The sequence below is a fragment of the Pelophylax lessonae genome (assembly GCF_965119305.1).
Source record: "Pelophylax lessonae genome assembly, chromosome: 7".
Taxonomy (NCBI): Eukaryota; Metazoa; Chordata; class Amphibia; order Anura; family Ranidae; genus Pelophylax; species Pelophylax lessonae.
Window position 1 is genome coordinate 112,517,288 of NC_138774.1, and position 13,233 is coordinate 112,530,520.

Below are 13,233 nucleotides of genomic sequence, written 5' to 3' on the forward strand. Positions count from 1 at the left end.
AAGGTTTTTGATTAAATAGCGGAATAGAAAATATGATCCCAAAAAAGTGTATGTATATCACACGTACACAACCACACTAGGCCCCAATTACTATTGTTTGTACCCCTAAAAGGCTAGGAGTAGGGGGAGTATGGAACAGGCAGCACCCTCAAACCTTCAGAAGTATGAGATGAACCCCAACAACTTGGAAAGGTGGATCTCTCTCACACGTACCAACACAGACTATCCCCCAATTTAACTGATCCCCAGAGGTTTTTGATTAAATAGCGGAATAGAAAATATGATCCCAAAAAAGTGTATGTATATCACACGTACACAACCACACTAGGCCCCAATTACTATTGTTTGTACCCCTAAAAGGCTAGGAGTAGGGGGGAGTATGGAACAGGCAGCACCCTCAAACCTTCAGAAGTATGAGATGAACCCCAACAACTTGGAAAGGTGGATCTCTCTCACACGTACCAACACAGACTATCCCCCAATTTAACTGATCCCCAGAGGTTTTTGATTAAATAGCGGAATAGAAAATATGATCCCAAAAAAGTGTATGTATATCACACGTACACAACCACACTAGGCCCCAATTACTATTGTTTGTACCCCTAAAAGGCTAGGAGTAGGGGGAGTATGGAACAGGCAGCACCCTCAAACCTTCAGAAGTATGAGATGAACCCCAACAACTTGGAAAGGTGGATCTCTCTCACACGTACCAACACAGACTATCCCCCAATTTAACTGATCCCCAAAGGTTTTTGATTAAATAGCGGAATAGAAAATATGATCCCAAAAAAGTGTATGTATATCACACGTACACAACCACACTAGGCCCCAATTACTATTGTTTGTACCCCTAAAAGGCTAGGAGTAGGGGGAGTATGGAACAGGCAGCACCCTCAAACCTTCAGAAGTATGAGATGAACCCCAACAACTTGGAAAGGTGGATCTCTCTCACACGTACCAACACAGACTATCCCCCAATTTAACTGATCCCCAAAGGTTTTTGATTAAATAGCGGAATAGAAAATATGATCCCAAAAAAGTGTATGTATATCACACGTACACAACCACACTAGGCCCCAATTACTATTGTTTGTACCCCTAAAAGGCTAGGAGTAGGGGGAGTATGGAACAGGCAGCACCCTCAAACCTTCAGAAGTATGAGATGAACCCCAACAACTTGGAAAGGTGGATCTCTCTCACACGTACCAACACAGACTATCCCCCAATTTAACTGATCCCCAAAGGTTTTTGATTAAATAGCGGAATAGAAAATATGATCCCAAAAAAGTGTATGTATATCACACGTACACAACCACACTAGGCCCCAATTACTATTGTTTGTACCCCTAAAAGGCTAGGAGTAGGGGGGAGTATGGAACAGGCAGCACCCTCAAACCTTCAGAAGTATGAGATGAACCCCAACAACTTGGAAAGGTGGATCTCTCTCACACGTACCAACACAGACTATCCCCCAATTTAACTGATCCCCAGAGGTTTTTGATTAAATAGCGGAATAGAAAATATGATCCCAAAAAAGTGTATGTATATCACACGTACACAACCACACTAGGCCCCAATTACTATTGTTTGTACCCCTAAAAGGCTAGGAGTAGGGGGAGTATGGAACAGGCAGCACCCTCAAACCTTCAGAAGTATGAGATGAACCCCAACAACTTGGAAAGGTGGATCTCTCTCACACGTACCAACACAGACTATCCCCCAATTTAACTGATCCCCAGAGGTTTTTGATTAAATAGCGGAATAGAAAATATGATCCCAAAAAAGTGTATGTATATCACACGTACACAACCACACTAGGCCCCAATTACTATTGTTTGTACCCCTAAAAGGCTAGGAGTAGGGGGAGTATGGAACAGGCAGCACCCTCAAACCTTCAGAAGTATGAGATGAACCCCAACAACTTGGAAAGGTGGATCTCTCTCACACGTACCAACACAGACTATCCCCCAATTTAACTGATCCCCAGAGGTTTTTGATTAAATAGCGGAATAGAAAATATGATCCCAAAAAAGTGTATGTATATCACACGTACACAACCACACTAGGCCCCAATTACTATTGTTTGTACCCCTAAAAGGCTAGGAGTAGGGGGAGTATGGAACAGGCAGCACCCTCAAACCTTCAGAAGTATGAGATGAACCCCAACAACTTGGAAAGGTGGATCTCTCTCACACGTACCAACACAGACTATCCCCCAATTTAACTGATCCCCAGAGGTTTTTGATTAAATAGCGGAATAGAAAATATGATCCCAAAAAAGTGTATGTATATCACACGTACACAACCACACTAGGCCCCAATTACTATTGTTTGTACCCCTAAAAGGCTAGGAGTAGGGGGGAGTATGGAACAGGCAGCACCCTCAAACCTTCAGAAGTATGAGATGAACCCCAACAACTTGGAAAGGTGGATCTCTCTCACACGTACCAACACAGACTATCCCCCAATTTAACTGATCCCCAAAGGTTTTTGATTAAATAGCGGAATAGAAAATATGATCCCAAAAAAGTGTATGTATATCACACGTACACAACCACACTAGGCCCCAATTACTATTGTTTGTACCCCTAAAAGGCTAGATGAGGAGTAGGGGGAGTATGGAACAGGCAGCACCCTCAAACCTTCAGTATGAGATTGTGTTCACTGTACCCCACAAAGATTGAGTTCACTGCACCCCACAATGATTGTGTTCACTGCACCCCACAAAGATTGTGTTCACTGCACCTCACAAAGATTGTGTTCACTGTACCCCCCAAAGATTTTGTTCACTGCACCCCACAAAGATTCTGTTCACTGTACCCCACAAAGATTGTGTTCACTGCACCCCAAAAAGATTGTGTTCACTGCACCCCAAAAAGGATGTTGTTCACTGCACCCCAAAAAGGATGTTGTTCACTCCACCCCAAAAAGATTGTGTTCACTGCACCCCAAAAAGATTGTGTTCACTGCACCCCAAAAATGATTTTGTTCACTGCACCCCAAAAAGGATTTTGTTCACTGCACCCCAAAAAGGATGTTGTTCACTCCACCCCAAAAAGATTGTGTTCACTGCACCCCAAAAAGATTGTGTTCACTGCACCCCACAAAGGATTTTGTTCACTGCACCCCAAAAAGATTGTGTTCACTGCACCCCAAAAAGGATGTTGTTCACTGCACCCCAAAAAGGATTTTGTTCACTGCACCCCAAAAAGATTGTGTTCACTGCACCCCACAAAGGATTTTGTTCACTGCACCCCACAAAGATTGTGTTCACTGCACACCAAAAAGGATTGTGTTCACTGCACCCCAAAAAGATTTTGTTCACTGCACCCCAAAAAGATTGTGTTCACTGCAGCCCAAAAAGATTGTGTTCACTGCAGCCCAAAAAGATTGTGTTCACTGCAGCCCAAAAAGATTGTGTTCACTGCAGCCCAAAAAGATTGTGTTCACTGCAGCTCACACACAGAAAAATGGATGTGGATCACTGACACCTGCCTATCTCCAATCCCACACCACACAGCAATATCGATTGTAGTTTGTAGAACACAGTTTCCCTAAAATTCAGCAGACTCTGTCCCTAACAGGATTGAGAAGAGATCGTAGATCAGGATTGAGTGCAGATTCACCCCACCCCCCACACAGCAATATCGATTGTAGTTTGTAGAACACAGTTTCCCTAAAATTCAGCAGACTCTGTCCCTAACAGGATTGAGAAGAGATCGTAGATCAGGATTGAGTGCAGATTCACCCCACCCCCCACACAGCAATATCGATTGTAGTTTGTAGAACACAGTTTCCCTAAAATTCAGCAGACTCTGTCCCTAACAGGATTGAGAAGAGATCGTAGATCAGGATTGAGTGCAGATTCACCCCACCCCCCACACAGCAATATCGATTGTAGTTTGTAGAAGACACTGACCCTATATAATTCAGCAGACTCTATCCCTAAAATGCCTACAACTCGCCCTGCCTAAACACTCCGACCTGTCCCTCAATTCTATCCGGACACAAATGGTTTTTTCCTGCCTATCTTTCCCTAATCAGCAGCCAGCACGTTGATGTGTGCTCTCTGTCCCTGAATCTAAGCAGCATAATGACGCCGCTGCGGCTGCCTCGAACTTATAAAGACTTGGTCACATGCTTCAGACGGCCAATCACAGCTACTGAGACATTTGCAGGCATGGCTGGGATGGCTTAAGGCACACCAGTTAAACGATTGTTGATTGGCTGTTGAAAGCCCGCCATGAAAAGAGCGCCAAAGCATGCAAAACCCGGAAATAAAACGACCGAACACGGATTTTTACCCGAACATACAGTAAAGTGTCCGTGTCCGTGTTCGGGTACAAAAAATCCAATTATTCGGTACGAACACGAATAATACAGTCCGTGTTCGCTCAACACTAATCATGAGCACTTCCGCTCCTCCACTTACATATTAACTTCAAAAAAGAAAAAGGGATGGTATCCAGCCTTAGGGATGTACCTTCTGGTGAAGGTCATGATGTAGGTGGGCACCCCTTGATTAAGAAGAAGCGCATGAGTCCCAAGGGTTGGATATTCTGGAGGATGGCCTCCCATTAGGGGTTGGAAGAGGTATTTGTGAGATTATACCCCAGTTGTTGAGCTGTTTGATACCTTCCATGTGTGTCATAAAGGTCTTTTGTTGGTTGCTGTAGGTTATCAGCAACTTTTTGGGAAAGCCCCATTTGTAGGTTATCCAGTGTTCACTTAGTACAGAAGTAACTGGCGCTAAGGCTTGGGAAGTGGTTGCAAATATGTCATTGTAGAGAGACACCTTGTTAAAGGGTTCTGGGAGAGAATGCATGGATTACGCCGCACGCATGATATTCTCTGTAACATGGAAGAAGTGTACCTTTGTCAGGATATCTCTGGGGACAGAGGCTGGAAGGTGTTATGGTTTGTGGATCCTGAGTGTTCGGTCAATGAGCATGTCATTTGTTGTTAATGTAGGAGCAAGCTTACGGAAAAGTTGGTGTAGGTAAGGCCCTATTTCAGGGGTGGCAAGGGATTCAGAGACTCCCCTAATCTTGGTAATGTTCCGTCGCAACCTATCATCAAGATCGGCGACTTCTAAGCGGAGCATATGAATAGCGGTGGCTTAGTCATCTTGAATGTCCACAATGGCATCGTAGGCTTTAGTGGCTTCAGAGAGTTGCTGTTCAAAAAGGTCAGTGTGCTCTTCTAAAGAGTTAACTTTGTCTTGCATCTGATTAATAGAGATTTTTATTTCCCTATAGAGATCAGCTTGCAGAGACAGTAGCATGGCCTTAAGGGAGTGCTCAGAGGCCGGTTTGTCAGTAGTAGGATATGCTGCAAGGGATTGTGAAGTTGGCAGGTCTGCTGTGGGACTACAGGTCCCAGTGCCATGTTATGGGAGGCACTTGTCAGGGGATTATGCAGATGAGTCAGCAAGTCTCTTACCTCTGTCTCCCGGGGAGGTGATCTGCTCTGGAAGGTGATCCATAGTGTCCTCCATGTCAGGGGATGCAGAGAGAGCTGCAGCATGTTGTTCCGTCTGCCGCTCCGGGTCTCCACATTCCTGACCGGAGCACAGCAGAGACATTTTGGTATAATCCAGGAGCCTGCATGGGCCCTTTTTTTGAGTTTTTTTCCAGGACATAATCCAGGGGGTGCCCTGAGAGTAAGCCTCTGTTCTGTAGGGTGTATGCCGCTTATAATGAGGCTGGGGATTCTTGTTTGTGCTGTGGAGGAGCGGAGCAGCAGATTCAAGCAGCCATCTTCATCAGCCGCCAGGCCACGCCCCACCCCACAGGTTTTCTATAAACACCCATTTGAAGGGCATTTCCTCTTTGACATAAGGCAACATGACCTCTCCAAGTATTTTGATATATTCAAACTGATCCATGAATCCCTCGATAAATGCGATAAATAGGCCCAACACCATAATTTGAGAAACATCCCCATGTCATGCTGCGCCACCATGTTTCACGTACTGTGGCTTGAATTCAGTGTTTTGGGATCATCTGACAAACTGTCTGTGGCTCCTAGATCCAGAAAAAACAATCTTGCTTTCATCAGTCCACAAAATGTTGCGCCATTTCTCTTTAGGCCAGTCAATGTGTTCTTGGCAAATTGTAATCTCTTCAGCATGTCATTTCTTGCCGATAGCTTGGTTTCACATAGGCAGTGGCGGTTTTAGGCACGGGCGAACGGGGCAGCCGCCCGGGGTGGCATTTTTTCATAACACGTGGGGGGGCGGCATGCCCGGGCCGCGGACCGGTACCGGTCCGTGGATCAAATGGTACCGGACCACCCGAGCCCCGTTCGCCCATGCTTAAAACCGCCGCAGCCGAGTCGAGCCGAGGAGCAGAGCATTGCTCCCCCCGAGCCCGCCCATTGTGTGACAATAGCGAATGAAAATTCGCTATTGTCACACTGATCCTCCTCCTGGCCAATCAGGGAGCGGGTCCTTCCGCTTCCTGATTGGCCGAAAGGCAAACCCCACGCCATTGGTCGAGGAGGAGGCGCCGCGGGAGGACTGAGGAGACGTGAAGAGAAGTGAGGTAAGTGCACGGACGGGTCTCGCGGGGGGGGGGGGGTTGGAACGCTGGCGCTCTGCATTGAAAAGTGGCACTCTGGCATGGCATCTCTACATTGAAAGGGGGCATTTCTGTGGCATCTCTACATTGAAAGGGGGCAATGCTGTAGCGCTCTGCATTAAAGGGGGCAATGCTGTGGCGCTCTGCATTAAAGGGGGCATTGCTTTGGCATCTCTACATTGAAAGGGGGCATTGCTGTGGCATCTCTACATTGAAAGGGGGCATTTATGTGGTATCTCTACATTGAAAGGGGGCATTGGTGTTTCATCTCTACATTGAAAGGGGGCATTGCTGTGGCATCTCTACATTGAAAGGGGGCATTTCTGTGGCATCTCTACATTGAAAGGGGGCATTGCTGTGGCATCTCTACATTGAAAGGGGGCATTGCTGTGGCGCTCTGCATTAAAGGGGGCATTGCTGTGGCGCTCTGCATTAAAGGGGGCATTGCTGTGGCACTCTGCATTAAAGGGGGCAATGCTGTGGCGCTCTGCATTGAAAGGGGGCATTGCTGTGGCGCTCTGCATTAAAGGGGGCATTGCTGTGGCGCTCTGCATTGAAAGGGGGCATTGCTGTGGCGCTCTGCATTAAAGGGGGCATTGCTGTGGCGCTCTGCATTAAAGGGGGCATTGCTGTGGCGTTCTGCATTAAAGGGGGCATTGCTGTGGTGCTCTGCATTGAAAGGGGGCATTGCTGTGGCGCTCTGCATTGAAAAGGGGCATTGCTGTGGCGCTCTGCATTTATTGGGGGCAACAATGCTGTGGCACTCTGCATTTATTGGGGGCATTGCTGTGGCACTCTGCATTTATTTGGGGCAACAATGCTGTGGCACTCTGCATTTATTGTTATGTTGTCATGTTATTTTTTTTTTTTGCGGGGGGGGGGGGCCCGGAAGGGAGTCTTGCCCGGGGAGCAATTTAATGTAGAACCGCCACTGCACATAGGTGTCTTCTAATTGTTACAGTACTGACAGGTAACTTTACATCTTCTTTCATCATCCTGGAGCTGATCATTGGCTGAGTCTTTGCCATTATGGCTATTCTTTCATCCATTAGAATGATAGTTTTCCCTTTTCTTTCACGTCTTTCTGGCTTTGGTTGCCATTTTAAAGATTTTGAGACCATTTTAGCTGAGGAGCCTATCCGTTTCTACACTTCTTTATATGTTTTCCCCTCTCCAATCAACTTTTTTATCGAAATATGCTGTTCTTCTGAACAATGTCTGGAATGACCCATTTAACTCAGATCTTCAGAGAGAAATGCACTATACCTAGCATGTACAACATTTGCTGCCTTCCTCCTTCAATAAGGGCCATGCTTGTGACACCTGTTTTTTTCACAGACTGAATGACCTCACTAATGGAATTCCACACTGCTATTATTTTGAACACCCCCCTTTCAATTAAACAGAATCAGCAGCATGCATGTCATGACTGTTGGGTCTGTTGGTTTTCTATTACTTTACTACACCTACTAGTAAATTATTTGCCATCTAGAAATATAATTTATACCAAAAACAGCGACTGATTTGGTTAGTGATGTTGGACAGCTATTATTTTGAACACAACTGTATGAAGTGTACCGTGCACCTCTTCATGCCTGGATGTCACATTTAGGTACTGCCTGAGGCAGCACCATCTGAGCCATATTTCTGCTACCTACCAGATTCAGCCACCTATTTCTCCAGATGTACCTGCAGTGGCTATGATATTTCTAATGTAGAATTCTTATGTGCCACCTACACACAATAACTATATCACGTCAAAAGTGAATGTCCGGTGGCATTGGCCGGTTCAATAGAAACCAACCTATGCAACTGGCTATTCGGCCCATGTGTACTGCCCTATATACACACAATAGTTGGATCTGGTGCACATCTGTTTCACTTGATTTTCAAAGTTTGCATCGTGACATCTCTCTGTCAGATACTAATCTCTGCAGTTGAGTGATGTAACCTGTAAAATACAATAGTGTGTGGCTTAAATGGACAAAATTTAATAAGAAAGAAAATGTATTAATCTGAATTATGCTTGCATTTGAATCAAGCAAAAAAAAAAAAAACAGTGATCCCCATTTTCATAATTTGTGATGACTTTTAAGGGATTTCGTAAAGGAACAGATTTTAACACCAAAGGTAGTTAATACCCACAATTCTACTAAGTATTATGCTTCCTATCCCGTATTCTGAGCCCCCCCCCCTTTCAGTACAGCAGCAGCAGGAGCTAGCATATCAAAGTTTTCCCTCACCAGCATGCCCTGTGCATAGCAGCAGCAGCAGCAGGACTACCTCTGCAGAGTCGGTCTGGCAGTAGCAGTGCAATTTTGAAGGCCCTGAGTGATGATGAGGGAGGTGGGTTGTCATGCTGGTGGTACTGTGCTACTGGGTATGTGTTAGAGCAGGGAGGGGGGTGGAGGGAAACTGCGTTGATTGTATATCAAAACTTAGGAGGAAACAATTTTCATCCTGTATTTCTCTATAATAACTAGAGTATGACTAACAGAGAAATATTTATTAATGCACCAAAATATCCTTTTCATATTAACTTTTTGGTCTAATACTCCGTTCTATTTTAAATGACTCTGCCGGGTTCATATGCAGTAATTGCTACAACCACATATCTGTACTGCCCTTGCACTTGTGTCACTGTCCTGGTTGCCTAATTATTCCAAATCATATTCATAATGCCTTTCTTAATTATTTCTGACTCACCTTAACCTAAACTTTTTAACTTCATCATTAAGCACTCTCCCAGTTTCACTCATTCCGGGATCTACTTTTGTTACATCATTTCACGGTTTTGAAAGCATTGTTTTCACTGAAACTCTCTCCTTGGCTTTATGAAATCTGCTATAATTGTTCTGCTAATCATGGCTTTTTATAGAGTAATCTTTTTTGCCTGATTTAATATTATTCACTAAACAACTGTTGAGCAACACACAGAGACAGCCTTCCATTTTTTCTGAAGTGTACAGGCAAAGTCACTTCCACGGCTGGACAGTAGAATCCCCTGATCTTGCTGAGATCGAGATTCACGGGAGTCTTAACCAACCAATCAGTGGCACAGTTCCTGTCTGATGATAGCAATCTTGTAAGTCTCTAAGTACATCTACAGACAAAGGAACCTACAGGTGGACCAATCTTGGGTCAGGTGTTAGGTAAGCATTGGAGTCTTTTTTTTTTTTTTAGAAAGGATTAAGGGTATAGTTCTGTATAAACACGCTGGTTCTCAACATGTGATGTTTTCAAAGAATTACCTTACTTAAATGTTCCTATATTTTACAGTAAATAAATGTTTCTTATACCATAGTTTATTAAAGCTTAACCTCAGGCAAACAGCTAAAACACATATATATTTGGATGTAAAAGTTAAAAAATGTTTAATTCTGCCCAGCCAGTGCTGTAAGCCAAACACCCATGGGACATTGCACAACATAATTTGTGGCCTCGCTTTTCTCTATTGCAGTTGAACAATGCAGCTTGGTCACCCAATCACCCCTCACCCCACTGTTTAGACCAGCTTTATTCAACCATGGTGCTCAGGCACCCTGAGGTACCTTCAGGTTTTCTTTAGGGGTGCCTTGGCAAAATTTCCTACAAATTGCCTCAAAGTTGTATACAAGCCAGTAAGTGGGCCAACCCTGCCTTTTAGTTACACAAAGTCACATATTTGTACTGTAAACCATTACAATCTTCCAGCTACAGGCGTCCTAAAAATCAATGACTTCATAGGTTGAAAAGGAAGACATTGAGCGTCTGCACAGCATCCTTGTTTGCCTCGCCCCTGACCCTCTCCATCAGCACTGGGGTCACATTAGCTGAGTGAGGGAGAGCAACTGAGTGGAAAGAGAAACACTTGAGTACTAGTCAGTACCAGTGGGCATGCAAGTTGTATTTGTTTTTCAAGAATAAATCACCTCTAACTATGGGTGTCCTATGCATGTGGATGTTTTTGCATTATGTAAAACTATTAGTTTCATTTTTTACATTTTAGAATGGGGTGCCTTGAGATTGCACATCTTTTTAAAGGGTGCCTTGATTGGAAAAAAGATTGCGAAACACTGGTTTAGACAATTGAAGATCAATACCACTCTGTGCAATTGATCACTTTGCTTTCTCCTCCTGACAGTGAACTCCTTGCGTAAGATTAAGAGCATTGTATAATATGCAGGGATCCTCAAACTATGGCCCTCCAGCTGTTGCGGAACTACACATCCCATGAGGCATTGTAAAACTCCGACATTCACAGACGTGACTAGGCATCATAGGAATTGTAATTCCTGAACAACTGGAGGGCCATAGTTTGAAGACCCCTGCCTTAGACCCTGATAAGCTCACAGAGGTGTTCCCTCCCTCTCATAGACCTGCTGTGCAAGAGATTACACAAAGCTAATATAAACATAGATTTACCTTACCTACTCCAGATATATTTAGAAAATTGTTACACCATAATTTATTATTGATTATATTTATAAATTATATTTACTTAAAGGACACTTGTCCTGTAGGACATATAATATTATATTATATATAATAAAGGTCAGTTATCTGGAACAAAGATGTAGATCTGGAGTTTTGCTTCACTTTGGTGTGTTGCATATATTTTCTAGATCAGTATATATTTCTTTCACATCAGGTGCCCTTCAATAATCTTAACTCAACAGGACCTTCTTAATGACAGTAAAACAAAGAAAAATTCAAGATTACCTTGGAATAAGGGAGCGAATCTCCATATTTCAATGGGGCCGAGGCTGGCAAACTGGCCTAGTGAGCACTCTAAAAATAATAAAGGTAAACCTGCCAGAGCCAGCATTATTACATAAGGGATCAGGAAGGCACCTAAAACAGATAAGAGCAGCAGGTTAATGGTTTTAGCACACATTATTGCAAGCATTTAAATAAGTTGTCCTAACATCTGCATTGCTTAAAGAAATTAATAACCTATATGTCTGGCTTACTGGGTGTTTCAGTAGCATTTAGAGCTACAGTATTAGGGTGACCATATACAGGACCTGATAATAGAGATGCAACAGATTTTGTTTTTGACAGCAACATCTAGACCATGCAGACAGGGCTGTTTTAAAGCCTAACTCCAACCAATTTTTTTTTATTTTTTCGTTTTGTATTGAGTGGGAAAGAGTTAACAGGTCTTATTCATGTCTGTGACCTTACTGAGAGAATTTCCCCTCCCTTCTTGTTACTGTGATACCTGTACAAAAAAAGAGTTTGTAGGTGTCACCAGAACAGGGAAGCAAAAACAGCCATAAAAATAAGAGTGGAAATGCTATCCCTTTCAAATTGTACCAAATCATTTGCATACAGCGTGTGTCTCCATCGGAGAGAATTCTTATCTTTTCTTGTTCTGATAGGAGTTGAGGGGGAATATCTCCAATAGGGACACCACTGGAAAAAAAAAAAGTTACAGAAGCTCTAACACTATCTACTCTACATACAACCCAATAAAACATTTTGGCAAAAGTTAGGCTGTAAGACTTTATACAATACACAGCTTCCTCTGATTGGCCAATGTGGAAATCATGATATTATCTGCCCTCCTCTACACCTTGGCCAAACAAGGGAAGACTTTTTTAATCGATAAAAAATACAAGGCTTCTCCTGAATGTTTGAGAAGCCAAACTCTATTTAATTTTGGAAGCAGACGGGAAGTTGCCAGTACTGCTGCGTGAACACAACACTGCTTACTGTATGAAGCAAATACTACTACAGTCCATTACAGCAGACACAGCAACCTCTTCATTCTGTAATGCAAATAGTTTGTTTGAGCCAGCTTGGTCCAAACTAACCATTTAAATTGCAATGGAACCTGAAATTTTACTTTAAAGGATAAGTTTACTTTTCAAATATTTAGGGTGGAACATGTAACATGTTCCAGCTCCTCCTGTTTCTCTCCCAAATGCCCCTTTCCCTGTGACAGTGGGCGTGGATTCTTCTCCCTGCACCTGCTGTCACTTTTTGAAAAGAGCACAGTTGTGCAGGGCTACGTCATTAATTCACAGTTTCCTAAAACTAAAAGTATAATCTGCCACCACAGCAGATAGACTTGTAGTTTTAATGGGCTTTAGGGACAGTGATGAGTGCTCTCGTAGTCAATTGATATGTCCTTCTGCTTACAAACAGAAGGCCCATACAGAGATGCGGGCTGAATGCTGGAGGACATGTCTGCAGGAGCTCACATTGCATCTGTGATCTACTTTTTTTTTTTTTCAAAACATTTTATTGAGAAAAAGAAGAAGCATTACAAGAAAAAATAACCACATGCAAGTATACAGGCATGAACAATGAGTAACAATAAACGAACATTGTAATTTGGAGACAACCCCACAATCACATATAGGTATATAAAGGTCAAAAAGAGCAAGGACCAACCAAGGGCAATGTGAACCTCAATGTACACAGAATGGTCAAGGCGCATCGTGCGTTTCATGTAGAGCATGCATAAACCAGGAAGGTATCCCAAAATGAGGGGGAGCCATCCCATATTCTGGGGTCTAAAATGGGAAGGAACCCCAGCTACAAGGAGGATCTGTGATCTACTGAACACGGTGCTGTGTTTTTCAGGCTCCTGCTAGGAAATATAATAACTGCCCTGAATTTTCTGAAAAAAAATATGTGCATTTATTATGTTATCCTTTAATGG

At 43.4% G+C, this 13,233-nt stretch overlaps 1 protein-coding gene across 1 annotated transcript in view; it reads right to left on the reverse strand.

The window, feature by feature from the left end:
- LOC309560917 (sodium- and chloride-dependent neutral and basic amino acid transporter B(0+)-like) overlaps positions 1-13,233 on the reverse strand; it is an 84,456-nt gene that overhangs the window by 65,298 nt on the left and 5,925 nt on the right. The window contains exon 3 of the mRNA XM_082264607.1: positions 11,283-11,414. Coding sequence (XP_082120733.1) covers positions 11,283-11,414 — 132 coding nt within the window. The remainder of the gene's footprint in view (positions 1-11,282; positions 11,415-13,233) is intronic.